This window comes from Hippocampus bargibanti, linkage group LG12, assembly GCF_051943395.1.
Source record: "Hippocampus bargibanti isolate YZ-2025 linkage group LG12, ASM5194339v1, whole genome shotgun sequence".
Lineage (NCBI taxonomy): Eukaryota > Metazoa > Chordata > Actinopteri > Syngnathiformes > Syngnathidae > Hippocampus > Hippocampus bargibanti.
Genome location: NC_142745.1, coordinates 22,219,351 through 22,245,122, shown reverse-complemented (window position 1 = coordinate 22,245,122; position 25,772 = coordinate 22,219,351). Strand labels below are relative to the sequence as shown.

The following is a 25,772-nucleotide window of genomic DNA, read 5'->3' as shown; positions in this document are numbered from 1 at the left end:
TCCTTCTATTTTTAAGTGTTTGCAGTATCACGTATAGTGACAAGTTCTAATTGCTGATGCAGATTTATTGATGTGATATTGCTCCGGAAAATAACTTGTGTTGTAGACGATTAAGGTGATGCCACGCCCAGTACTGCGTGTGTGTGCTTTTGTAAATGATATCAACAGCCGTTGTGTCATAAATTATGCTATTACGAGGGATATTTGTTCAAGTCGGACTAAGCGGGACTTCACTGAAGGCCGAGGTGTGAAATGCACGGACCGCCACTGTGTTTGTGTGTATATATATATATATATATATATATATATATATATATATATATATATATATATATATATATATATATATATATATATATATATATACATACACACACACAAAACTACTATCAAATTTCAGTTCGCTGACGAAGCCTCTTGGATGAGGAGCGGAATGTCCGGCACCTTCACAGAAGTCCAGATGACGGCAGAAGAAACCTTCTCATGGATGGACCACTCCTGTGCCACTGAGAGCAACTCGTGTGTGTTTGTGATAAAAGAGGTACGTACCACTTTGTTGACAAAGCGGTCGTGAATGGAGTCTTCCACAAAGAGTCTGCCAGCAGCGATGCAGTTTTCTCCCTTGTTGAAGAAGACCGAACTCATGCCCTGAAATACAAGTCAGACAATGCTTTGACGGGCTGTGGTGTGCGCTGAAAACGTTCCAAAGATACGCACCATGCGCAGCGCCTTGTCCATGTCGCAGTCTGCGAAGATGATGAGAGGCGATTTTCCTCCCAGCTCCAAGGACACTTTTTTAACGTTACTCGTTGCGCAGCTTTGGACAGACGGACGGACGGACGGACGGCAAGCTTGTAAAATGGCTGACGTCATCCCCGTTTGAGGGCGTTGCAAAATGGCCTCAGAGCCTTTTTACCTTTTCATGATGTGTTTCCCAATTGCGGTGGAACCCGTGAATCCCACTTTTCGCACGTCAGGATGCTCCGACAGCCGCTGACCCACCACACTGCCTTCATTTATTGAGTTATTTATGAGAAAAGAAAAAAAAGTCTCAGTTTTCTCATTCGGAAGAGATGTTCAGAGATGACCAGCAACATATATTAGATTAGATTAGATCAGCCTTTACTCATCTCACAATGGATAAATTGACATTTTACAGCCGCAAAAAGAGTTTGGCCTGTTCCCATTTTGGTTTGAAGAAAACACCCTTTTGTGAAAAACTAATAAAACTAATAATAAAACTAATAATAAAACTAATAACAATAATAATAATAATAATAATAATACTCATCACTTTGCTGCTGTGAAATGTAAATTTCTCCACTGCGAGACTAATAAAGGCAAATCCAATCCAATCCAATCAAATAATAATAATAATAATAATGTTCTGTAGCCACAAAGGGACATAAATCTTCTTGTGCCGGTTCCAAGCCCGGATTAATACAGAGGCTTGTGTCAGGAAGGGCATCCAACGTAAAAGCTGGGCCAAGACAAACATGCGGATCATACCTCCGAAGATGGAGGTTACTGATTCGCTGTGGCGACCCCTTGAAGGGAAAAGCCCAAAAGGAAAAGAGTAATAATGATGATAATAATAATAACAATAATAATAATAATAATAATAATAATACATGTCATTTTTCAAATCACCCAATGACACTTTACAATTAAAAGAATAAGAAATAATAATAATAATAACCCATTTAATTTCTAAGCGCCTTTTAAAACTCTCAAGGTCGCTTTACAGTCAGAGGATAGGTTTTTCTGTGGGTGAGCAGTGGCTGCCACATGCGCTAGCGTTCACTCAACCCGGAAGTAACCCAAATAGATAGAAAGCAAGCTAGCTAGCAAAAATATAGCTAATAGATACCTATGTAGAGAACCAGCCAGGTAGATTGCCAATAGATAGCCAGCCAGATAGCTAACAGTTAGCTAAAAGATAGCTAGCTAGAAATCCAAACAGCTAGACAGCCATATAGCTAATAGATAGCCAGCTAGATAGACTGAAAAGCACCTTATTAACCATATGTGGCGCATTATAACTTCCTTCCTTGATTGCGATTACAGGCAGAAAGCCAGCAAAATGTTCTTACCCGATCCAGGTAGAATATTAATCACCCCTTTTGGTATTCCTGCTTTTGCGGCCAACTCGGCAAATTTCAGAGCTGTAAGCGGAGTCACCTGCCAACAAAAAACATTGGAGGAGTTTATCGAAAGCATGGTTTTTGGATGGCAATATGTTTTTGGAGAATGACCTGAGCAGGTTTGAGGACCAGCGTGTTGCCGGCTGAGAGACACGCGGCCGTCTTCCAAGCCAGCATCATCAGAGGGTAGTTCCAAGGAATCACAATGGCGCATACGCTAAACACCAAAATGGAAGAAAGCGCACGCTTATCAAAAAGGTCACACTCATTCCGATATCAGGAGGGGGCCGTTCAAAACTCTTAAGGTCACTTTACAGTCAAAGACCTTGAGAGGTTTGAAGAGCACTTGTAAATTAAATTATTATTATTATTATTATTATTATTATTATTATTATTATTATTACGGGCGGCCCGGTAGTCGAGTGGTTATCACACCGGCTTCACAGTGCAGAGGTCACCGGTTCGCGTCCCGGTCTGGCCTCCCTGTGTGGAGTTTGCATGTTCTCCCCGGACCCGCGTGGGCTTTCTCCGGGTCCTCCGGTTTCCTCCCACACTCCAAAAACATGCATGGCAGGCAGATTGACCACTCCAAATTGTCCCTAGGTGTGAGTGTGAGAGTGACTGTTGTATGTCTTTGTGTGCCCTGCGATTGGCTGGCAACCAATTCAGGGTGTCCCCCGCCTCGTGCCCGAAGACAGCTGAGATAGGCTCCAGCAACCCCCGCCACCCTAATGAGGAAGAAGCGCTACGGAAAATGAGATTATTATTATTATTATTATTATTAGCGACTTCTTAGCTAGCTAGCTTTCTATCCATTTGAGTTACTTGCGGGCTTAGTGAACATGTGTGACTAAAATACAGAACTGAAGGACAGAGAAACCTGGGGTCAATCAGAGTTGAACGGACACATCCTGTTAACCTGTTATCTTCATCCAGGAGATCTGGCCTTGGACAGAATTTAGTACCTGAGAAATTCCTTCACAGGAAGAGCTCATTAGCCAGGTTGCAAATCTATCAGTTCATGGAAAGGACAACCCATTAAAATGTCTACGTTGTGTTGTTTTATAGTTGTTGGTGCTTGGGACGTCCGGGGGCGTGGTATTCAAATCAAGAAAACTATGTTTTACTTATGTATTACTTCAATTTGCATATACTGTGGATAAATAGCTTGGCAGAGCGCAGCAGAATTCGGGCATCTGTCATGAATGGCTGCATCTCCTGCCGGCAGTAAAAGACGATCTTCCTGTGTTTGAGCCTTTGTCCACAGTGTCCGATCGAACGTCTCTGACATAAGATGAAAATATATCCAGTCTGTTTCTGTGCTGTGTGCACTGGCCAACATTTGCCACAGCCTATCTCATTATTTTGAATCCCGATAAAAATCTCATCAGTACAAATCAGATTTGCACTTTTCAGAATGTGAATCAGCCCGGTTAACATTGATCAATTTGAATCGGACTGATGGGAATTGGATTTTGTCCATGAAATCATTCCAAATTGTCTTTCAACTTCCTTTCATTGCTTCCCCCCCTGTTGTGTGTTTACTTATTGAATGATTTAATCTTCAATGCAGGTCCTGTCTCAGTCAAGGTTCGCAATCCCATTGAGACAAAAATGTCAATAATAACGCCGGATGGAGGAATTGAATTGTCCTTACCCGACGGGCTCCTTCTTGGTGAAGGTGAGGTTGCGGTTGGGCCTGGCTTGGTTGATTGGGATGGTGCTGCCCTCAATCTTGTCGCACCAGCCGGCAAAGTAGCGGAAGGTCTCGATTGACATGCCCACGTGAGTCTTGAGAGCCAGAGTGTAAACAGCTCCAGAGTCCATGGATTCAATGGTGGCAAGCTCCTCCTGGTGCTCCTCCATCAGATCTGCCAGCCTATCAGAACAAAGGCCACGCAGGGAAAGGCAAAGCTCCTTCATTTGTATTTTTTGTATTCGTCACATGCATCGTGTCCAGCGCCACTTGGAGGAACATCGGTCGCCTGAGCTAAAATTGTCAGATGTCATCCGCAATAACTGTCATGAGTCAAATCTCAAGTCAAGACTTGTGAAAAGTAATCATCCATCAATTTATTGATGAGAAGGTTGCTTCTGCTGTCATCTGTACTTCTTTGAAGGTGTCGAACGTTTCGCTTCTCAATCAAGAGGCTTCGTCAGCTAACTAAAAAAATGCTGGTAGCTCTGGTAGCTGTGAGATATATATATATATATATATATATATATATATATATATATATATATATATATATATATATATCACAGCCTGGATTGATTACAAGAAAGTATATGACTCGATGCCACACACATGGATCACTGGAAAACCACACTTGAAGCCAATGGCAAGCCACTAACGCAAGTGTCCATCAAATGTGGCATATATCAAGGTGATGCACTCTCCCCACTGCTGTTCTGCATTGGACTGAACCCCCTCAGCCAGATAATCGCCAAGACAGGCTATGGATACCGCCTCAGAAATGGAGCTACGATCACTCACCTCCTCTACATGGATGACATAAAGCTGTATGCTAAGAGCGAAAGGGACATAGACTCCCTGATCCACACAACCAGGATCTACAGCAGTGACATCGGAATGTCATTCGGGCTGGAGAAAATTAGTCGGATGGTGACTAAGAGGGGCAAGGTAGTCCACGCTGAAGGGGTCTCACTCCCTGAAGGAACAATAGCAGACATTGAAAACAGCTACAAGTACCTTGGTATACCACAGGCCAATGGCAACCTCGAACTAGCAACAAGGAAAGCGGCGACGACCAAATGCCTCCAGCGGGTGAGGCAAGTCCTCAGAAGCCAGCTCAATGGCAAGAACAAGACCCGGGCAATAAACAGCTATGCCCTGCCAGTGATCAGATACTCTGCAGGAATAATAAGGTGGCCAAAGGAAGAGATTCAGACCACGGATGTTAAGACCCGAAAACTCCTCACCATGCACGGAGGGTTCCATCCCAAGTCCAGCGCCACTGTCCAGGATGAAACATCCAAGCTCCATGAATACATCAAAGAGAAGGCTCCAATGGATGATGTACTCAGAGAATGTCTCAGACAATGGGGAACAGAGGATGAGGTGCTGGAAGAGGGACAATCGTGGGAGGAAAAGCCCCTACACAGGATGGTTCGGTAACCATAGCAGAAGTGGCTGATCTCAAGAAGTCCTATCAGTGGCTAGAGAGGGCTGGCCTAAAGGACAGCACAGAGGCACTCATCCTGGCTGCCCAAGAGCAGGCCCTGAACACCAGAGCCATAGAGGCAGGGATATACCACACCAGGCAAGACCCAAGGTGTAGGTTGTGCAAAGAGGCACCTGAGACAATCCAACACATAACTGCAGGGTGTAAGATGCTGGCAGGGAAAGCCTACATGGAGCGCCATAACCAGGTGGCTGGCATAGTCTACCGAAACATCTGTGCGGAGTATGGACTGGAAACCCCAAGGTCAAAATGGGAAACACCTCCCAAGGTGGTGGAGAATGACCGAGCAAAAATCCTGTGGGACTTCCAGATACAGACTGACAAGGTGGTAATGGCCAACCAACCAGATATCGTGCTCATAGATAAAGGGGAAAGGAAAGCCGTTGTCGTGGATGTAGCGGTCCCGAGTGATGGGAACATCAGAAAGAAGGAACATGAGAAAATGGAGAAATACCAAGGGCTCAGAGAGGAGCTGGAGAGAGCCTGCAAGGTAAAGGTGACAGTCGTGCCTGTGGTGGTTGGAGCACTCGGGGCAGTGACCTCCAAACTGGACGAGTGGTTGCAACAGATCCCGGGAACAACATCGGATATCTCGGTCCAGAAAAGCGCAGTGCTGGGAACAGCACGGATACTGCGCAGAACCCTCAAGCTTCCTGGCCTCTGGTCGAGGACCCGAGCTAAGATGGGGGACAGACACCACCCATGGTGGGTGAGACGAGGATTTGTTATATATATATATATATATATATATATATATATATATATATATATATATATATATATATATATATATATATATATATATATATATATATATATATACAGTGAGACCTCAACTTACAAACACCTTATCTTACAAACGTTTTGTCTTACAAACGTCAAATTTATGAAAATTAACCTTATAATGAGCACTATTTTCATAATACACACCCACCACGGCTGGCGAAGTGATCTTCGGCGGAAGCACACGACCGAACAGCACCAGAGGTTAAGTTACCAACAGTCCTTATGGAAGGTGACTCTCCTTCCATAAGCCATCAACGACCATAAAAAAGATAAATAAAACTTTATTTTACAGCACAGTTTATTTCTTTAATTACAGTCCTCATGTAATGTGCCTCTCTTTCCAAACAGCAATTCCCTTTGACCTTCGACCTCCAACGCCATTCCATCAAGCATCAATGACCATCACAAATGTAAAAAAAGTGACTTTATGATACAATCGACAAGAAGGTTTCTTCAGCCGTCATCTGTACAAATTTGAAGGTTTCGGACGTTTCGCCTCCTATCCAAGAGGCTTCGTCAGCGAACTAAAGTCTGACTGGTCGTATCGGCCCTATTTATATATCCCTAATGTCCAGCCATGGCGGCGCCGGACACAGCTATGATAGGTCCCTACTCTCAGGTTGGGGGGAGCAGAGGACCACTCCCTGTGGCCCCACTGATTGTTCCTACATTCCTGACTAACGACTGGCCCATTTCCCCCACTCCCACCGGTATCACCTCATCAGCATTACGAATGTTGCCTAACCTGTTTTGCCTAAGCAGACTATTGTATGAACGATCCAAATTGAACCTCACCCCACCAGACCGGTTTAATGAAGGATTTTGTTGTTTTATAAGAATTGCTTCTTTTACCCCCCTTTCAAACCATCTATGTTCTTTCGCTAAGATTTCAACCTCATTGTCGTCAAATGAGTGGTTGCTAGCTTTTAGGTGCAAATATACTGCCGATTGAGGCCCACTTGTATTATCCCTGCGATGTTGATAAAGTCTTTTTTTTTGAGAATTTGTTGAGTCTCCCCAATGTACTGCTCTTTACAATTTTCATTCTTACAATGTATGGAATAAACTACATTACTTTGTTTTTCATTTGGTAGCCTATCTTTTGGATGCACTAATTTTTGCCTTAACGTGTTTATCGGTTTGAAATAAGTAGGAATTTTATGTTGCCAAAGGACTCTTTGTAATTTTTCAGAAATTCCTGCAATGTACGGTACTGCTACTCCTCTCCTTTTAGAATCTTGAGAATTATTGGTTTCGTTCGCTATTCTTTCTTTCTGACATTTGTTGAATGACCACTGAGGGTACCCACAGTTAGTGAGTGCTCTCCTGATATGTTTTGACTCCTTTTCTCTACCTTCAATGCTAGTAGGTATTAGTTTAGCCCTATGCTGGAGGGTTCTGATAACTCCTAGTTTATGTTGTAAAGGGTGGTTAGAGTCAAAAAGTAAGTATTGGTCAGTGTGCGTAGCCTTCCTAAAGACTTCTGTTTTTAGCGCTCTGTCCTCTTTTATAATTACTTTACGATCCAAGAAGTCGAGTTGGTTCTCTTGAATGTCCTCACGAGTAAATTTAATGTTGATGTCTACAGAGTTGAGGCGATCTGTGAAGGATTGAATTTCTTGTTTTTTAACTATGACAAAAGTATCGTCCACATATCTAAACCAGTGTCTATATAAATAGGGCCGATACGACCAGTCAGACTTTAGTTCGCCTCCTGAAGCCTCTTGGATAGGAGGCGAAACGTCCGAAACCTTCAAATTTGTACAGATGACCGCTGAAGAAACCTTCTCATCGATGGACCACTCCTGTACCACTGAGAGCTTACACAGACGTATTTATGATACAATGCAGTGTATTTCTTTCATATTTCAGAATACGGTATGTTGTGTGTAGTTTTAAGGCTTATTTAGTTGAAAATTATATTTTATGGAAACCCGGGAACGGATTATTCCCATTTTAATGGTTTGCTATGGGATTTTTTTTTAGATACACACTTTTCGCCTTACACACTCTGTCTGGGAACCAATTAAGTTTGTAAGTTGAGGTCTCACTGTGTATATATATACATTGGTACCTCGGTTCTCGACCACCATTCGTTCCAGGACCCTGTTCGAAAAGCGATATTTTCGAACACCGAAACCATCTCTTTGCTCCTGTCACTTGCGAGTTGACAGCGGGGTGAAGGGGGTGGGCAACGCTGCCTCTCCCGGCCGTTCTCCACCTGCTGTCAATTCTCTAATCACGGATACGGGGCATTTATACGGTTTGCGATGACCTCGTCAATGCCGGATGATTGACTCACCTCGCCACCGTACCTGGACTCTTCCTTCGATGCGCGAGTGTATCCGGTCCGAGGTATTTTCCTCGCGTCCCGTAAATTGATGTCATCTTCCGGGATTGCGTCATTTTGCACCCTCGTGTGCCATTTGCTTTTTGGCGTAGTAAGCGGGTCGGATCACCCCCTGCCTTCTTACTCGCTGTGTTTGATTTGTGAATAAACATCCTGCTGGTGTAGTACGTCTCTGCCGCCTGCTTCGGCATCCCAAACATTCCACTACGTTCCCACGAGTCAGCTGCCGTCACTCGCTCGGAACGTGACAGCTACGGATGACTCGGCTACAGGATGTTCTTTTCTCCTCAAATATCTATCCAATGACACTTGCTCTCACTCCCACAGCCACATCACTAGATTTCACAGCCTCCTTATTCTTTAACATTGTACTGATCGTAGATTTCGTCATGCTGTATTCCCTCGCCAGATCAGACACTCGCACACCTCCTTCATATTTTGCGATTTCTTTCTTAAATGCAATAGTTGTACGCACTACTTTTCTTTTGTCACTTTAAGCAGCACTTACTTTCTTTGGAGGCATGATTAGTGGCTAAAACTCTTCGTACACCTATATTAAACGCTAGAGCAAAACGCAGCACGTCCGCTAGCGACAACAGTTGGTCACGAACAGAGCGATACACCCGTGCGCCGCTCAGCTAACCACCCTCGCGTACGCACTCATGCGTCGTATTGGCGTTCGAACACCGATTGATGTTCGAACGCCGAAGCAAGAATATCTCAAATATTTTGTTCGAACACCAATTTGTTCGAACTGTGAGGCGTTCGAGAACCGAGGTACCACTGTAAAAAACTGGACTTGGGATGGAACCCTCCGTGCACCACTGTATATATATATATATATATATATATATATACAGTAAAGTCTCGTTAAATCGATATCGGATATATCGATAGTCCCGGTTATATCGATACTATTTCTATGCACGCACGGAGAAAATTACATGCAAACAGGGTCGGATATATCGATAGTCCCGGTTATATCGATATTTTTTCGGACTCCCTTGAATATCGATATAACGAGACTTTACTATATATATATATATATATATATATCGCAGCCTGCACCTGGCGGCTACTTGGAAAACTGCAGGAAAACATCAAATGGGCCCGGATGAAAATCAAGCCGAGCAAGTCACGCAGCATCTCAATCGTCAAGGGACAGCTAAAAAATGTGAAGTTCTGCATTGGTGATGACCCAATACAAACGGTGTCTGAGGAACCGGTCAAAAGCCTGGGCAGGTGGTACAATGCAAGCCCCAGAGACAAAGATCAAGTGCAGCAACTAAAGCAGGACATCACCAATAGTCTGGAAAACATCAACAAGACTCAGCTGCCAGGAAAGCTCAAGCTCTGGTGTCTGCAGTTTGAACTTCTCCCTCGGGTAATGTGGCCACTCACAGTCGATGAGGTCCCACTCTCAACTGTGGAGAAGATGAAGCGAACCATCACTAGATATGTAAAACGCTGGCTTGGTGTTCCACGCTGTCTGTCCAACATCGGCCTTTATGGCAAAGGGGTCCTTGAGCTTCCAATCACAAGCCTCACCGAAGAGTACAAGTGCGCTAAAGTGAGACTTCAGATGACCCTCAAAGACTCCAGAGACCGGAAGATCAGTCAAGCTGCACCCCCGGGTGCACGGGACACAAGCGCAGGCGTGATCATCCTGTCGCTGGCCACCATCGATGAGGGTGTCTAGTGATTAAAAGGCCGAAACACCCAATGATTCTTTGGCACACTACTGACGATGTGTCCCAAATTCACAACCTCCCATCCCTGAGGCACAGCTCCAATATCTATCTATCTCATTCTCTATCTATCTATCTCTCTATCTCTATCTCTTTCTATCTCTCTCTCTCTCTCTCTCTCTCTCTCTCTCTCTCTCTCTCTCTCTCTCTCTATCCCTGTCTCTCTCACTCTCTCTATCTATCTTTCTCTATCTCTATTTATCTCTATCTCTATATCTCTCTCTCTCTTTATTTGTTTATCTCTATCTCGACATCTATCTATCTATCTATCTATCTATCTATCTATCTATCTATCTATATCTCTATCTATCTCTATCTCTCTCTCTCTCTCTACCTCTACTCTCCCTAACTTTACCATCTCTATCTCTATCTACCTCATCCCTCTATCTCTCTACCTCTACCTCTCTCTCTCGACCTCTATCTATCTATCTATCTATCTATCTATCTATCTATCTATCTATCTATCTATCTATCTATCTATCTATCTATCTATCTATCTCTTTCTATCTCTCTCTCTATTTCTATCTTTCTCTCTCTCTCTCTCTCTCTCTCTCTCTCTCTCTCTCTCTCTCTCTCTCTCTCTCTCTCTCTCTCTCTCTCTATCCCTGTCTCTCTCTCTCTCTCTCTCTCTCTCTCTCTCTCTCTCTCTCTCTCTCTCTATATATCTCTCTCTTTATCTGTTTATCTCTCTCTTTATCGTTCTCTCTCTCTCTCTATTTCAATCTATCTCTATCTCTCTCTATGTAAATCTCTCTCTATCTATCTATCTCTATCTAAATCTCTCTCTATATCTCTCTCTCTCTCTCGCTATCGCTCTCTCTCTCTCTCTCTCTATCGCTCTCTCTCTCTCTATCTCTCTATATCCCTATCTATCTCTCTATCTATCTATCTCTATATCCCTGTCTATCTCTCTATCTATCTATCTCTATATCTCTCTCTATCTCTATCTATCTCTACTCTCTCTATCTTTACCATCTCTATCTCTATCTACCTCATCCCTCTATCTCTCGATCTTTATCTCTATCTCGACATCTATCTATCTATCTATCTATCTATCTATCTATCTATCTATCTATCTATCTATCTATCTATCTATCTATCTATCTATCTATCTATCTATCTATCTATCTATCTCTATGTATCTCTCACTACTGACGATGTGTCCCAAATTCACAACCTCCCATCCCTGAGGCACAGCTCCCACACCACTCTCAACATCAAGGCTAATCTCATGTGAGGACCATCCATTGGCACAAATGGACAGAATAACATATATATATATATATATATATATATATATATATATATATATATATATATATATATATATATATATATATATATATGCATGCGGCCCGGTAGTCGAGTGGTTAGCACACCGGCTTCACAGTGCAGAGGTCGGCGGTTCGCGTCCCGGTCCGGCCTCCCTGTGTGGAGTTTGCATGTTCTCCCCGGACCCGCGTGGGTTTTCTCCGGGTCCTCCGGTTTCCTCCCACACTCCAAAAACATGCATGGCAGGCAGATTGACCACTCCAAATTGTCCCTAGGTGTGAGTGTGAGAGTGACTGTTGTATGTCTTTGTGTGCCCTGCGATTGGCTGGCAACAAATTGAGGGTGTCCCCCGCCTCGTGCCCGAAGACAGCTGAGATAGGCTCCAGCAACCCCCGCGACCCTAATGAGGAAGAAGCGCTACGGAAAATGAGATGAGATGATATATATATATATATATGGTCTCAAACTCAATTTACCCGGGGGCCACTGGAGGCAGAGTCTGGGTGAGGCTGGGCCGCATCAGGATTTCTCTGTAATCTTTGTTTACATTTTATACGTCATATCCTGCCTTCCTTTACATGATGACGCATTTTCATTACGTCACATCCTGTCGCGTCATGTACTATGCGCCGTATAAATACTCCCGCAACCCGTTCGTCTCTCTCTCTCTCTCGCCATGCTCCCTCCACGGCCGACACCGTGATGCCTCCCAGGACTATCGATATATCCGATATCGATATAACGAGACTTTACTGTATATATATATCCCTACTGTCCAGACCTCTGCTCTGATAGGTCCCTGCTCTAAGGTTGGGGGGAGCAGAGGACTAGTTCCTCAGGCTACACCGATTACTTCTATTGTCCTGACTGATTATGGTCTATGACTGGCCTGATTGCCCCATTTACATAACTAAGCCTATGTGGTCTAAGATGTCTGTTGAAAGCACGAACCAAATGAAACCTCACCCCACCCTGGTGATTTAGTGAAGGTTTTTGCTGTTTTACAAAAATAGCTCGTTGACTCCCCTTTCAAAGCATCTATTTTTGGTTTCATTCCCTATTCTTTCTTTCTGACATTTGTTAAATGACCACTGAGGATACCCACAGTTAGTGAGTGCTATCCTGATATGTTTTGACTCCTTTTCTCTACCTTCAACGCTAGGGAATGAAACAAAAAAAAAAACATCTGAAGACACAAAAAGAAGAGGAGTAGCGGTACCTTACGTTGCAGGAGTTTCTGGAAAAACTACCAAGAGTCCTTTGGCAACACAAAATTCCTACTTATTTCAAACCGATAAACACATTAAGGCAGAAATTAGTGCATCCAAAAGATAGGCTACCAAATGAAAAACAAAGTCATGTAGTTTATTCAATGAAAATTGTAAAGAGCAGTACATTGGGGAGACTCAACACATTCTCCAAAAAAGGCTTTATCAACATCGCAGGGATAATACAAGTGGGCCTCAATCGGCAGTACGTTTGCACCTAAAAACTAGCAGATGACGGCTGAAGAAACCTTCTCATCTAAAAGCTAGCAACCACTTATTTGACGACAATGAGGTTAAAATCTTAGCGAAAGAACAGATGGTTTGAAATTGGGGTAAAAGAAGCGATTCTTATAAAACAACAAAATCCTTCATTAAACCGGTCCGGTGGGGTGAGGTTCAATTTGGATCGTTCATACAATAGCCTGCTTAGGCAACACAGGATTAGTAATACTGATGATGAGGTGATACCGGTCAAAGTGGGGCAATCAGGCCAGTCGTTAGTCAGAACGACAGGAACTATCAGTGGAGCAGCTGGAGTGGGTAGTCCTCTGCTCCCCCAACCTGAGAGCAGGGACCTATCATAGCAGAGACCGGCACCGCCATGTCTGGACAGTAGGGATATATATATATATATATATATATATATATATATATATATATATATATATATATATATATATATATATATATATATATAGGGCCTAAACTACCAGTAAGACTTTAGTTTGCTGACGAAGTTTCTTGGATAAGAAGCGAAACGTCCGACACCTTCAAAGAAGTACAGATGACGGCTGAAGAAACCTTTTCATCGATAGAATAAGGTATGTCGTGTGTAGTTTTAAGGCTTATTTAGTTGAAAAGTATATTTTATGGAAACCTGGGAACGGATTATTCCCATTTTAATGGTTTCCTATGGGAAAAAAATTGTGATAAACACTTTTTTGCTTACACACTCTGTCTGGGAACCAATTAAGTTCGTAAGCTGAGGTCTCACTGTATGTGGAGGTGAATGAGCATCGATATGGTTTCCTAAAATTGGTAACGGCGCTCCAACGGAAACCTCTACTACAATGCGACCCTTGAGCAAAATGAGCTTTGACAAGCTTGCTTTCCAGGGTTTACGGACGCGACTGGGACCGGCAGGATGGGGCAGTGGCAGGAAGTGCATGAGTTCCTTCTGGAGGTGGGCATGGACCTGCATTGAGCATAAAAGGCACTTACTTGTAGAGGAGTCGTCCTCTGTCTCTGGGGTTGATTTTCCCCCAGGGCCCCTCTTCAAACGCTTCCTTGGCAGCAGCGACGGCCTTGTCCACGTCGCCCATTTGTGCCAGGGACACGTCGCAGATAATCTGCAGGAAAGACACGCACGCCTTTTACAAAGGACACTTGCATCCCATCTGATCGGGAGACAGATCTGATCAAGTCCTTTTTAGCGACAAGATTCGACAAGGTCTATGGAGGGAAAACACAACGCAGAGAAAAATGGCCAAATCCAACCTCAACGGACAGTTAGGACGGCGGGGAAAAAAAAAATCATCGGCGCCGCCCTAGCCACTCTGGAGGACTTGCACACTGCAAGAATCCAAACAAGGGCGCGGAAAATCCTACTGGACCCTCCGCACCCTGCCCACCACCTTGTCCAGCTACTCCCCTCAGGAAGGCGCTACGATCCAAATCCAGCAGACATTTAAACAGCTTCTTCCCCCGTCGCCATTAACTCTTTAGGCTAAACAGTCACCCAAATAGAAGTGGATAGTGCCTCTATTTTTCTTATGATGATACTAGTGCAGCGTGTTGTAGCGGAAACAAATTCCTTTTGTGTTCTACATACTTGGCAATAAAGATGATTCTGATTCTGATTCAATGCAAGAATCCAAAAAAGGGCGCGAAAAATCCTACTGGACCCTCCGCACCCTGCCCACCACCTTTTCCAGCTAGTGCCTCCTTGCAAATTTTTGATGATGATACTAGTGCAGCGTGTTCTACCAGAGACAAATTCCTTGTGTGTTCTACACACTTGGCAATAAAGATGATTCTGATTCTGATGAGTGTGAGATCAAGTGTCATTTTTTTACACGTAAGAATAATCTAGACTTTGACTGGACATGTCCACATGTCAAAATGGGAAGCAACTGCTTGATGATTTTCAGAAAAGCAGATTTTCTTACGGAAGCATCGGTTGGGTTGATGGTCTTGTATGTTTCTCCTCCCTGCGCATCAACAAAGTGGCCATTGATGAAGAGCTGATGAGGCATTTGAACCGTCATCTTGTTGATTTCTTTCTCCACCTGAGAAAGACAACACACGCAGGCTCAAGGACACTTTCTGCCACCAGGCAGTCAGGAGACTCAACTCCTTCCTAGCCCTAGTAGTTGACATTTGACAAGATCATAGCTAAATAAGTTTAGCGGACAGAAATATAAATGCAGTCTCATGATTCATTGCGTTTTGATTTCATGAATGAGTTTGCTCCATAAAAGCTGACTTTGACAGTCCGGAGACACAACTCCCTCCCAGCCCTGCCCCCTGCCCCTGCCCACTGCCACACTCACCCAACTCTGAGAACACGCTACATGCTGTACTATCATCCTGAACTCAATGTTTTTTCTTTTTTTTTCCTGCAAGACCTGACTTCAACCTTTTTTCTGTTTTTGCATTACTACACTCCCTCACTTTACATACGTCACTACCTCACTTTATATATACGACACTTCCTCACTTTACATACGTCACTACCTCACTTTATATATACGACACTTCCTCACTTTACATACGTCACTACCTCACTTTATATATACGACACTTCCTAACTTTACATACATCGCTACCTCACTTTACATACGACACTACCTCACTTTACATACGACACTTCCTCACTTTAAATACAACCCGACGTCACTTTACATACGACACTACCTCACTTTACATACGTCACTACCTCACTTTACATACGTCACTACCTTACTTTACATGCAACACTACCTCACTGTACATGCGACACGACATCACTTTACATATGACACTACATCACTTTACATACGACACTACCTCACTTTACATACATCACTACCTCACTTTATATATACGACACTTCCTCACTTTAAATACGTCACTACCTCACTTTACATACGTCACTACCTCACTTTACATACAACACTACCTCACTTTATATATACGACACTTCCTCACTTTACATACGTCACTACCTCACTTTACATACAACACTACCTCACTTTATATATACGACACTTCCTCACTTTACATACGTCACTACCTCACTTTACATACAACACTACCTCACTTTACATACGACACTACCTCACTTGACATACAACACTACCTCACTTGACATATGACACTACCTCACTTTACATATGTCACTACGTCACTTTGCATACGACACTATCGCACTTTACATTCAGGAATTACATGTATTGTCTGTTGTCTGACTTTTTTAGCCACATTCTAAGTGCCTTGGGTCCGAGAGGACATTAATTTAATGGGTGCTGTATGTCATGCATATGAGCATATTTGACAATAAAGATGACTTTGACTTTGACTTACGTAGTCCACCATCAGTTCCTCTTGATCGTCGTCCCCTCGCAGCTTTCTGACACACAACTGGACGAAATCTTGGAAGGTGCTGTGCATGTAGACGTCCTCATTTTGGAGCAGACAGGTGCTTGCGCACAGTTTCACTTCCTCCACAAGCCTTCAAATGACGACAAAGCAAGCGTGATGCTTGTAGGAAAGAGTCATTCGTTTCCATGACAGGTTCCAAAAGAGCCCCAAGAATGTCAAATTGGACTGTACTCCACAAGCAAGCAGGGAACTGTTTTTTTTTTTTGATGAATTGGCAGTGTCCAAGTATCTGTGGCACGTTGGCGCCAATCAAACAAGACGTTACACTCCTGGTGGCTCTGCATTGAAAGGACTCCCTCGGAACAAGTTGGAAAAGGCACTTCCGTTTCAAGTGAATCCCAATGAATAAGTGGGATGGACCACTTGGGGCGGATGGCGGACGGTGGAATGGAAATACGTAGGGCTCCTTTCGACAGCTGACGGCTCAAATCAAGACACTTTGCATTGATTGTATTGCGTTTGTGTGTTTTTACCTGACCACATCCATGGAAGCAGCTCCCGACTTGAAGAAATCGGTGGTGTCTTCAATGTGTCTGACATTAGTCAGAATGCTGTGCCACACAGACTGCAAACAGTCAAAAGCGTTTGGATGATGAACTGTGAAGCCATATTGAGCTGACTTGCTTCAGTGCACCTCCAGCGGTTCAACGAACACCAAGACAGACCACCACGACACTACCTTGATCTGAGCGGCAAACTTGTTTTCCTCCTCTGTGAGCTCCACAGCCGCTTTGCTTGCTGAGCTGTAGTATTGGGAGGCAGATATCATCCTCCCGTCCTCAAACTGCAAATTCTTCACCAACAGCTACATGCGGACACATTTGACAAAGACGCCATTGACACATTTGACCACTAACGTGTCCTTTAATCGGTCAAACCAAGAAAGAGGACTGTGGATGGATCGAGCCCTCCCGCGATACACGTCACATACTTTGCCCCAAATAAGAAAGAGGGTGTCTTCCCTGTGTCATCCCTTGAAATTGGATTGAAATGTATGCCAATAATAATGCATTCAACTGACAGCATCGAGGGGTTGAGGGTTCGGCGCCGTATCTTATTCCTGTATCTTGATTTGCCACCAGGTATTCAAAAAAGCAGTATGTGGCTATCTGTTAGCTAGATATTGGCTATCTGGTTAGCTTTCTGACTATCTGGCTAGCTATCTATTAGATAGCTATTAGCTAGATGGCTAGTTTTCTCACTATCTGGCTAGCTATTGAGCTGCTAGCTCGCTGGCTTTCTCTTAGATAGCTATTAGCTTAGCTTTGGCTAGCTTTCTGACTATCTGGCTAGCTCTCTAGATGGCTATCTATAAGCTCGCTATTAGGTAGCTAATTAGCTTTCTAAATTATTCCGGGTTGAGTGGACGCTGGCGCGTGTGGCTCTCGCTGCTCACCCACAGAAAAAAAATATCTAGTGACTGTAAAGTGACTTTGAGAGTTTTGAAAGGCGCTTAGAAATCAAATGGATTATTATTATTATCCTGTTCCCAGCACTGTGCTTTTCTGTCCATGCTTTCCACAAGGGGACAGTATTTCCTTTTTTTCCGTGTTAGTGTTTTGTTCCAGCTTCAGCTGTTGTTAAAGTGCTGTATTGTATTGTATTTTGGACAGTTGCCCTCATTTCCAGCTCAGATAACTCCAGACCCATATCATTTAGGAATTGACAATTTTTTTCTGATGAAAGAAGAGAGTTTAAAGGACAACCCACACCTCCTGACAAGTTAGGTCCATCATTTGTAAAATCGCTTCTACTCAGCGTATTTTACAAAGTTTCCAGCGCATATAGCTAGATTTTTACCTTTTAAGACTCGCTTTACGTTTGAAGAATTTCGCCATCATCACAGATCAACATGAAGTTTTCAGACCAACAAGTACCGCAAAATGCATTGAGGTGATGAAAGGACTGCTACAATGTGTCCTTTCTCGGTCAGGGGCGTTCCTTCCGTGACGTGCCGTCAGGACTCGTCACCAACTCAAAAACAAGACTTCCGCAATATTCCGCATGAGTCTTAAGACGTAAAATATAGCGAATTAAAACCAGATTCTTTTCTTACAGACAGTGTATTGTAGGTGTTCAAATACCTTTCGGCGTATACTTCCGCCTTCGTCAGAGTGCCACGGAAGTATATGCCGAAACATGGCAGGTATTTGAACACCTACAATAAACTGTAAGAAAATAATCTGGTTTTAATTAGATATCAAGTAGACAGGATGTACTTAGTACAACTGTAAACTATAGCTATATGCGGTGGAATCTTTGTCAAATACGCTCAGTAGAAGTCATTTGAAGCCATTTTACAAATTATGGACACAACTTCCGGAAGCGTCGGTTGTCCTTTAAAGGACAACCGACGTCACTTTTTTGTTTCCTAACTGACATCAGAAAAACGTTTTATAGCATCTAAAATACCCAAAACACGCAGGATGATATGTTTATTCAAATGCAAAACACCAATAATGACTTCAAGCGTCCAAAATCTGCAAAAAAAAATTGAACTGCAAATTGGGCATTTTCAGAAAGTCCCGCCCCCAGTTCGTGATGTCACACCAAGACGTCTTGCATTGCTGAAAAATCAAAACAATGGCTTCAGATTCGGAGAAGATGCTTTCTTGTTACACATCCAGTTATGAATATGATTCAAATAGTTCTGAAGAGGAAAGCATACATGTTTGCAATCGATTAAATAATTTATTCGGTGTCATTTTGAGGCGAACGGGCGGGGGGGAATGTCACACCCAAAAATGGCGACCAGCTCTCGTGAGGAATGAATCAGCCCGTTTCCACAGGCTGATAAATTCCTTCCATGGAGCTTGGACGCCCTCTTCTGGTGGCTTTTTGGGTGCAACACAAGGTTTTCAGACAAACAGTCCAGCAAAATACATTGACGTGATGGAAGGACTGCTACAAAGTGTCTTTTTGTCGGTCATGGGGGGTCCTTTAGTGACGTCACGTACAGACTCGTTACCAACTCAAAAACAAGACTTCCTGAATATTCAGTGCGAGTCTTAAAACGTAAAATATAGCTATATGTGGTGGAATCTGGTTATAAAACGTTTTTCTGATGTCAGGAAACAAAAAAGTGATGTCTGTTGTCCTTTAAAGTTTCTTATGCTGCATTGAATGTTGATGTCTTCCTAAAAGTCCATATTCTGTGGGTCCTGAAATTCAAGTGACAATGACAAAAACCCTGGCACTGGAGTGGACACCTTTTGTCTGCCAGTCAATGAGTGAAAATATAAATACTGTGTGGCAGAATCTGAAATGATGGAAGAATATTGCCTGTATGTGAAAGGTTGAACATGTTTGCTCCTGGGTTTGAGGGTGGCCACATATGGGTAGTAATAATAAATTAATAAAATAATAATAATAATAATAATAATAATAATAATAATAATAATAATAATAATAATAATAATGAGTTCCCCCCCACCCCGCCATCACGCATGGCCACCCGTGTATCATCGCGTATAGGATGACTTACTGCCTTACTGTCATTGCCAAAGAGGACGAGGCCTTCCTTGGTGACCACGCCAGGTCGACTGGCTCCAAGGATCTGCAGAGCCTTTCCTTTCCCGTTGGTGCCGTTCTCCACCAGGGCGGAGCCGTAGAAAGTCACCTTCTACACAAAAACACACAAGTGCTGCCACAGTGCTGTCAAGTGTTCCGTTGTGGAGGTACAATCCCCCCTCGGAGTACCGATCATCAAACTACTCGACATAGGCCACAAAGAGTTGAGTGGTGGTTGCGTTACATTGCCAGGACATTCAATCCATCACACTTTTCCAGTGGTTGTGAAATATACACTTTGAATCATCAATAGCGAATGGATCCGGTACCTGTCCGTCAATTTCTGCCCAGGCGCCAGGAACTTTGTCATTTCCTCGGATCCAGTTGTGGAGCGCTTGGGCCGGTTGGTTCCAGTTGATCTTCAAACGACACGAGAAGCGGGAGACAACACACGTTGACATTGTTTGCTGTCTTTAACTTTCCTCCCATAATTTGAACTTTGGACGTTACGCTTTTGAGGGTGATGAATAACACTGTCATTTTGAGCGATCAACAGCCCCCCCCAAGTGTCTTCCTTCTTTCGCATCCCCCACGTGGATTGTTGCACAGCAGGGGAGGTCTGGACCTTGTCATCAAGCGTGCATCTGATTGCTGACATCAACCTTTCTTTGTTGTTTCAAGACATTTCCATACAAGGTGCAGGACAGCCCATTTCTCATGAACTTGATTGTTTATGTGCGTTCTACTAGTCTGCCGCAGTTCGCTTCGTTTGTGAGATGACATATAGCATCTCTTCATTTTCAGGCGGAGAACTACGTAATTGGTTCCCAGACAGAGTGTGTAAGGCGAAAAGTGTGTATCCCAAAAAATTAATTTCCCATAGGAAACCATTAAAAGGAGAATAATCCGTTCCCAGGTCCCCATAAAATATCATTTCTACTTTCTAATTTTCTAAGCCTTAAAACTACACAAAATATACCTTATACTTGTATTCAGTTCATTTTGACAGATTCTTTTCTTACAGACAGTGTATTGTAGGTGTTCAAATACCTGACATGTTTCGGCGGAAGTATGCGCCAAAACATGTATTTGAACACCTACAATACACTGTCTGTAAGAAAAGAATCTGTTTAAAATAAAATATACCTTATTTTATGTATAATAAATGTGCTATGGTATTGTCATTAAAGAAATAAACTGTACTGTATCATAAAGTCATTTTATTGACCTTTGTGATGGTCGTTGATGGCTTGATGGAATGCATAGCTTTTTGCATAAAGTGTCTTCTTGGAAGTTGTGATATTGCAATAGCAACAGATGCAAGCAGACACACTGAAAACATCATTAATAGCTGGTTCCCTTGCTTGTCTTTTAATTTCAAATTGAACTGATGGCTAGTGCGGGTTATTTGTGGAGCCTGATTGATGGGAATTTTAACCTTGCAGTCTACACTCTGCCTTTGAACTATCAAAGTTGAAACGAGTCCAAATTTCATTGTTTTCTATCCATTTTGTGTCTCTCTCTCTGTCCTCTGCCTGTCTCTTTAATGTTTAAGCCACCTCCCCTCACTGCTGCATTCTTGACCAATCACGTGGCTTTAACCAAAGACTGGGGGCGGGGAATAGAGGACCAAAACAAGCCAAATGCCATTTTTTTGGCTCGTTCGCGAACGACACATCCCTCGTTGTGACGCTCCGTGTGTAGGTATCACTGTAGTTTAATTGCCGTTTGGTATTGTTTCATAGGTTTTGTTCAATGTTTTAGTCTACAGTAAAAAAATGAGACGTTTATTGAAGCTGTATGCTACTGGTTATGAAAAAAAATCTGTTTAGGAATATCAGGGATGGTTGAGCAGTCAGAAAGATGTGATCAGTGCTCCTCTCTTCTTCCTTTCATTTCCCAGATGGCTTTCTCCTCACAATTAAAGGTGGCGGTGCTGTGCTGGCGCCTGTTTGAGCAGTCTACGGACAGTGGGTGGGGAACCCCTGAATTGCTTGCCAGCCAATTGCAGTCTGTGCCCTGCAACCATCTGCACTCACGCTCAAACCAAGAGCCAATAATGAGTGCTCTATTAAGCAGTCAAAGGCTCGTTGGCGGGCGCCTGGTGGCCCATGAGGCCCGAAGAGCCAACGTGGGTCTACTACCTTGGCGTTGTCTTTTTTCTGGATGCACTCGTACGTGGCTCCTTCGGGTGGCTGTGTGATGCGTGGCGCCTTCCCCTCCGCAATCAACCTGACTGCTTCCACCTGCAATCACAATCAAAGACGTTTCCAATCCAGACGGTCGGACACAAAAGTTCCAGGACCGCTGGCACATGGTCCTCGTTTTTTGTTTGTTCTGTGTCACCTGAGAACATCGTGACTTACTGTGCCTCTGACTCCTTCTGGGAAGAGAAATCGTTTGTAGATGGTGTTGACCGTGTCATTGGCCTCAACGTCACACTCCTTCTGGAGCAGAATGGGTCCGGTGTCAAGTCCGTCATCCGCCCAGAAGACAGTGAAGCCGCCCTTTTGGTCACCGTGGATCAAGGTCCTGTTGTTCCAAAGATAGCGAGTGACAAACGTGGACGTGGAGTGGCGGTCATTGGCCGAGTACTCACCAGTTGATAGCCGAGGCTCCGCGATGGCGAGGCAGCAGGGAAGGGTGGTAGATGATGGAGCCGTGTTTTGGGTGATCAATCACTTCCATCGGAATGAATTGGGAGCAGAAGGGCAAGACGTTGAGTTCGGCGCCCGTGGCTTTGTACTGGGCCACAACCTCGCCGATGGCCTGGCCTTTCACACGCCAGCGAGGGAACTTGAACACGCGGACGCCATCTTTTTCTGCCTCTGTCGCTGAGGTACAAACAAAACAAAACAGAATGTGATGTTTAAACTCTCTCCAAAGATGATTGCACTGACCCCTCCTTCAGCCAAGATGGGTTGCTAAACCAACACAACAATGTACATTGATACCTTGGCTTGCGGACTTAATTGGTTCCCAGACAGAGTGTGTAAGGCGAAAAGTGTGTATCCCAAACATTAATTTCCCATAGGAAACCATTAAAAGGAGAATAATCCAGTCCCAGGTCCCCAAAAACATATTTTTTTTACTTTCTAATTTTCTAAGCCTTAAAACTACATACAATATAACTTATTTTATGTATAATAAATGTGCTATGGTATTATCCATCCATCCATTTTCCGTACCGCTTATTCCTCATTAGGGTCGCGGGGGGTGCTGGAGCCTATCTCAGCTGTCTTCGGGCACGAGGCGGGGGACACCCTGAATTGGTTGCCAGCCAATCGCAGGGCACACAAAGACGAATAACAGTCACTCTCACACTCACACCTAGGGACAATTTGGAGTGGTCAATCTGCCTGCCATGCATGTTTTTGGAGTGTGGGAGGAAACCGGAGGACCCGGAGAAAACCCACGCGGGTCCGGGGAGAACATGCAAACTCCACACAGGAAGGCCGGACCGGGACGCAAACCGGCGACCTCTGCACTGTGAAGCCGGTGTGCTAACCACACAACTACCGGGCCGATGGGATATTTTAACCTTGCAGTCTACACTCTGCTTTTGAACTATCAAAGTTGAAACAAGTCCAAATGCCACTGTTTTCTATCCATTTTCTCACACTCTCTCTCTGTCGTTTGCCTGTCTCTTTAATGTTTAACTCCCCCTCCCCCACTGCTGCATTCTTGACCAATAACGTAACTTTAACCAAAGACGGGCGGGGAATAGAGGACAAAAACAAGTCGGCTGCCATTTTTCTTGTTTGGAGAACGGCCTCACTCTCTGTCTGTCTATCTATTTAATGTTTGCAGCTCTGTGTTTCTGATACAGATACCGTGTGCTAGCTGTGGCCAGTATGCACTTGTCACTAGCTTCTAGTGATGCTGTAATGCGAGGTGTGATTTTTCTTACCCAATGGGTCAGCCTTGCCATCCTTGTCGGGGACGGTGAATATGCCGACAATGGTGTGTCCCTCTCTTCTCAGGTCCTTATAAACCTCCTGACCAAACTGACTCTGACCAATCACAGCGATCTTCATCCTTGGCCTTGGAGTGGTCTAGAGGGAGTCGCGATGGGCTTTAATGCAGGCAAATAAATGCAGATAATCATGTTTTGGATCTACCTTCATTTCCATTGTCAACCAGGTGGTGCCAAAAAATGGAGACTAAGGTGAGCAATGATTTCTACCATTAGTATCACCTATACCTTGTGCAACTCAACTGGATATGGAGAGATGAAGCAGTTGCAAAAGTATGCACACCCTCTTCAATCTGAAGGTATGTTCAGAACGAATCCCATTCAATTTGATGTGATATGAGACCTGCTATCATTTAAGTGGCTCCGTTTAATGCCAAATCCAAGTTCAGAGACTTTTCTAGGGTAAAAGTTTCGTGCGAAGACCCCGATCACCATCTAGAAGTGAGAGGGAATCCCCTCTGGGCGCAATGTCAGTATACCATACCAACGAGATGTCGCAACACATCCCTTACACAGGTCTGTGTATTTTGCAACTAAGACTGTGCCATATAGTTGTTGGATATCTGGTTATCTACATTCGCTATTTATTTGCTATCCATTAGCTAGCTAGCTATTAGCTGTCTAGCTGACTGTAAGCTATCTGGATGGCTATCTAGCTATCTATATTCACTATTTATTTGCTATCCATTAGCTAGATAGCTAGCTATCAGCCGTCTAGCTGATTGTAAGCTGTCTAGCTGGCTAGCTGTTGGCTATCTATTAGCTATTTATTTGCTATGCTTTCTATCTATTTGAGTTACTTCCGGGATGAGTGAACCCTGCCGCTGCTCACCCACAGAAAAACTGATCTTGTGACTGTAAAATGACCTTGAGAATTTTGAAAGGCGCTTATAAATACAATGTATTATCCATCCATCCATTTTCCGTACCGCTTATTCCTCATTGGGGTCACTGGGGGTGCCGGAGCCAATGTATTATTATTATTATTATTAATGTCCTTGAACATGAGCAGCGTCGACATTCACCAACATCTTCTTTGTAATGACCATTAAAAATGTTCCACCTTGATTTCATGGGATCACATTGTAAACAGTCACAACTTGCCAGAAAATCCTGAAGCTCCTTTCATGTATTTGTGGGCATCCTGAAAACCCCCCTGACCTGTTTTCTTCTTGTCTTTTCAGCAGTTCTGGTGTGGCGGCTGCTCCTTGAAAATGTGATCTTCCAAGCTCTTTATGATGTCATGAGCAACGCAACGGAATCCCTTTTGACGCTACGGAAGCTTTTCAGGTAAAAATGTGATGAGAAAACGGAGTCGAAAAGCTCAACTTCATTTGGGGCTCATCATGGCGGCTGTCTGCTCAATCACATTCAACAACAGTTTGATTGTTTGAGAGTTTCATTCTACAAAGGGTCGCATATGGATTGGATTTGCCTTGATTTGCCTCGCAGTGGAGAAATGGACATTTTACAGCAACAAACTGATGGAAGGAAGAGGAAAGGGAGGACTAGACAAACAAAATACAGGAGCTGCTATAAAGGAAGCCACTCTCGCGGCGCCATCTTGAAGTCAAGAGAACAACAAAATAAAAAATAAAAATAACAAATGAGACACAACACAAAAGACACAGTCTTTCAATCTTAAGCACTTACTGCACCCTCTTTGTTGCATGAAGCAGATGAAAAAGGACAGGGTCAAAGCGTCCTTTTCACCAGTGGATCAGGGCCGTCATGGTGGACTGTGCATGTCTGCTATAAGCTAAATGTTGAAAGCAAACAGCAAGCTGTAGCATCCATTGACAACGAGAGATTGTCTCTCATCTCCTTTTCCGCCTAAATCCGCTTCAATTCCAAGCTGCGGCAGTTCCAG

General features: G+C 43.6%; 1 protein-coding gene across 4 annotated transcripts in view; it reads right to left on the bottom strand.

The window, feature by feature from the left end:
* Window positions 1-24,010, bottom strand: part of aldh1l1 (aldehyde dehydrogenase 1 family, member L1) — a 33,368-nt gene extending 9,358 nt beyond the window's left edge. The window contains exons 1-17 of one of the 4 annotated variants that reach the window (XM_089010338.1): window positions 23,837-24,010; window positions 22,526-22,760; window positions 22,293-22,458; window positions 22,071-22,172; window positions 20,256-20,345; window positions 19,901-20,038; window positions 17,096-17,221; window positions 16,890-16,981; window positions 16,339-16,486; window positions 14,943-15,062; window positions 13,996-14,123; window positions 3,802-4,023; window positions 2,256-2,361; window positions 2,094-2,181; window positions 917-1,010; window positions 718-817; window positions 550-648 (exon numbers count right to left, since the gene is read on the bottom strand). In XM_089010338.1, the coding sequence (XP_088866464.1) occupies window positions 550-648; window positions 718-817; window positions 917-1,010; window positions 2,094-2,181; window positions 2,256-2,361; window positions 3,802-4,023; window positions 13,996-14,123; window positions 14,943-15,062; window positions 16,339-16,486; window positions 16,890-16,981; window positions 17,096-17,221; window positions 19,901-20,038; window positions 20,256-20,345; window positions 22,071-22,172; window positions 22,293-22,458; window positions 22,526-22,760; window positions 23,837-23,963 (2,181 nt within the window). In that variant the 5' untranslated portion in view covers window positions 23,964-24,010. Of the gene's footprint in view, window positions 1-549; window positions 649-717; window positions 818-916; window positions 1,011-2,093; window positions 2,182-2,255; window positions 2,362-3,801; window positions 4,024-13,995; window positions 14,124-14,942; window positions 15,063-16,338; window positions 16,487-16,889; window positions 16,982-17,095; window positions 17,222-19,900; window positions 20,041-20,255; window positions 20,346-22,070; window positions 22,173-22,292; window positions 22,459-22,525; window positions 22,761-23,836 lie in introns of those variants that run through there. The other 3 variants (XM_089010336.1, XM_089010337.1, XM_089010339.1) reach the window with 3 other exon arrangements.
* Window positions 24,011-25,772: the final 1,762 nt, after the last annotated feature.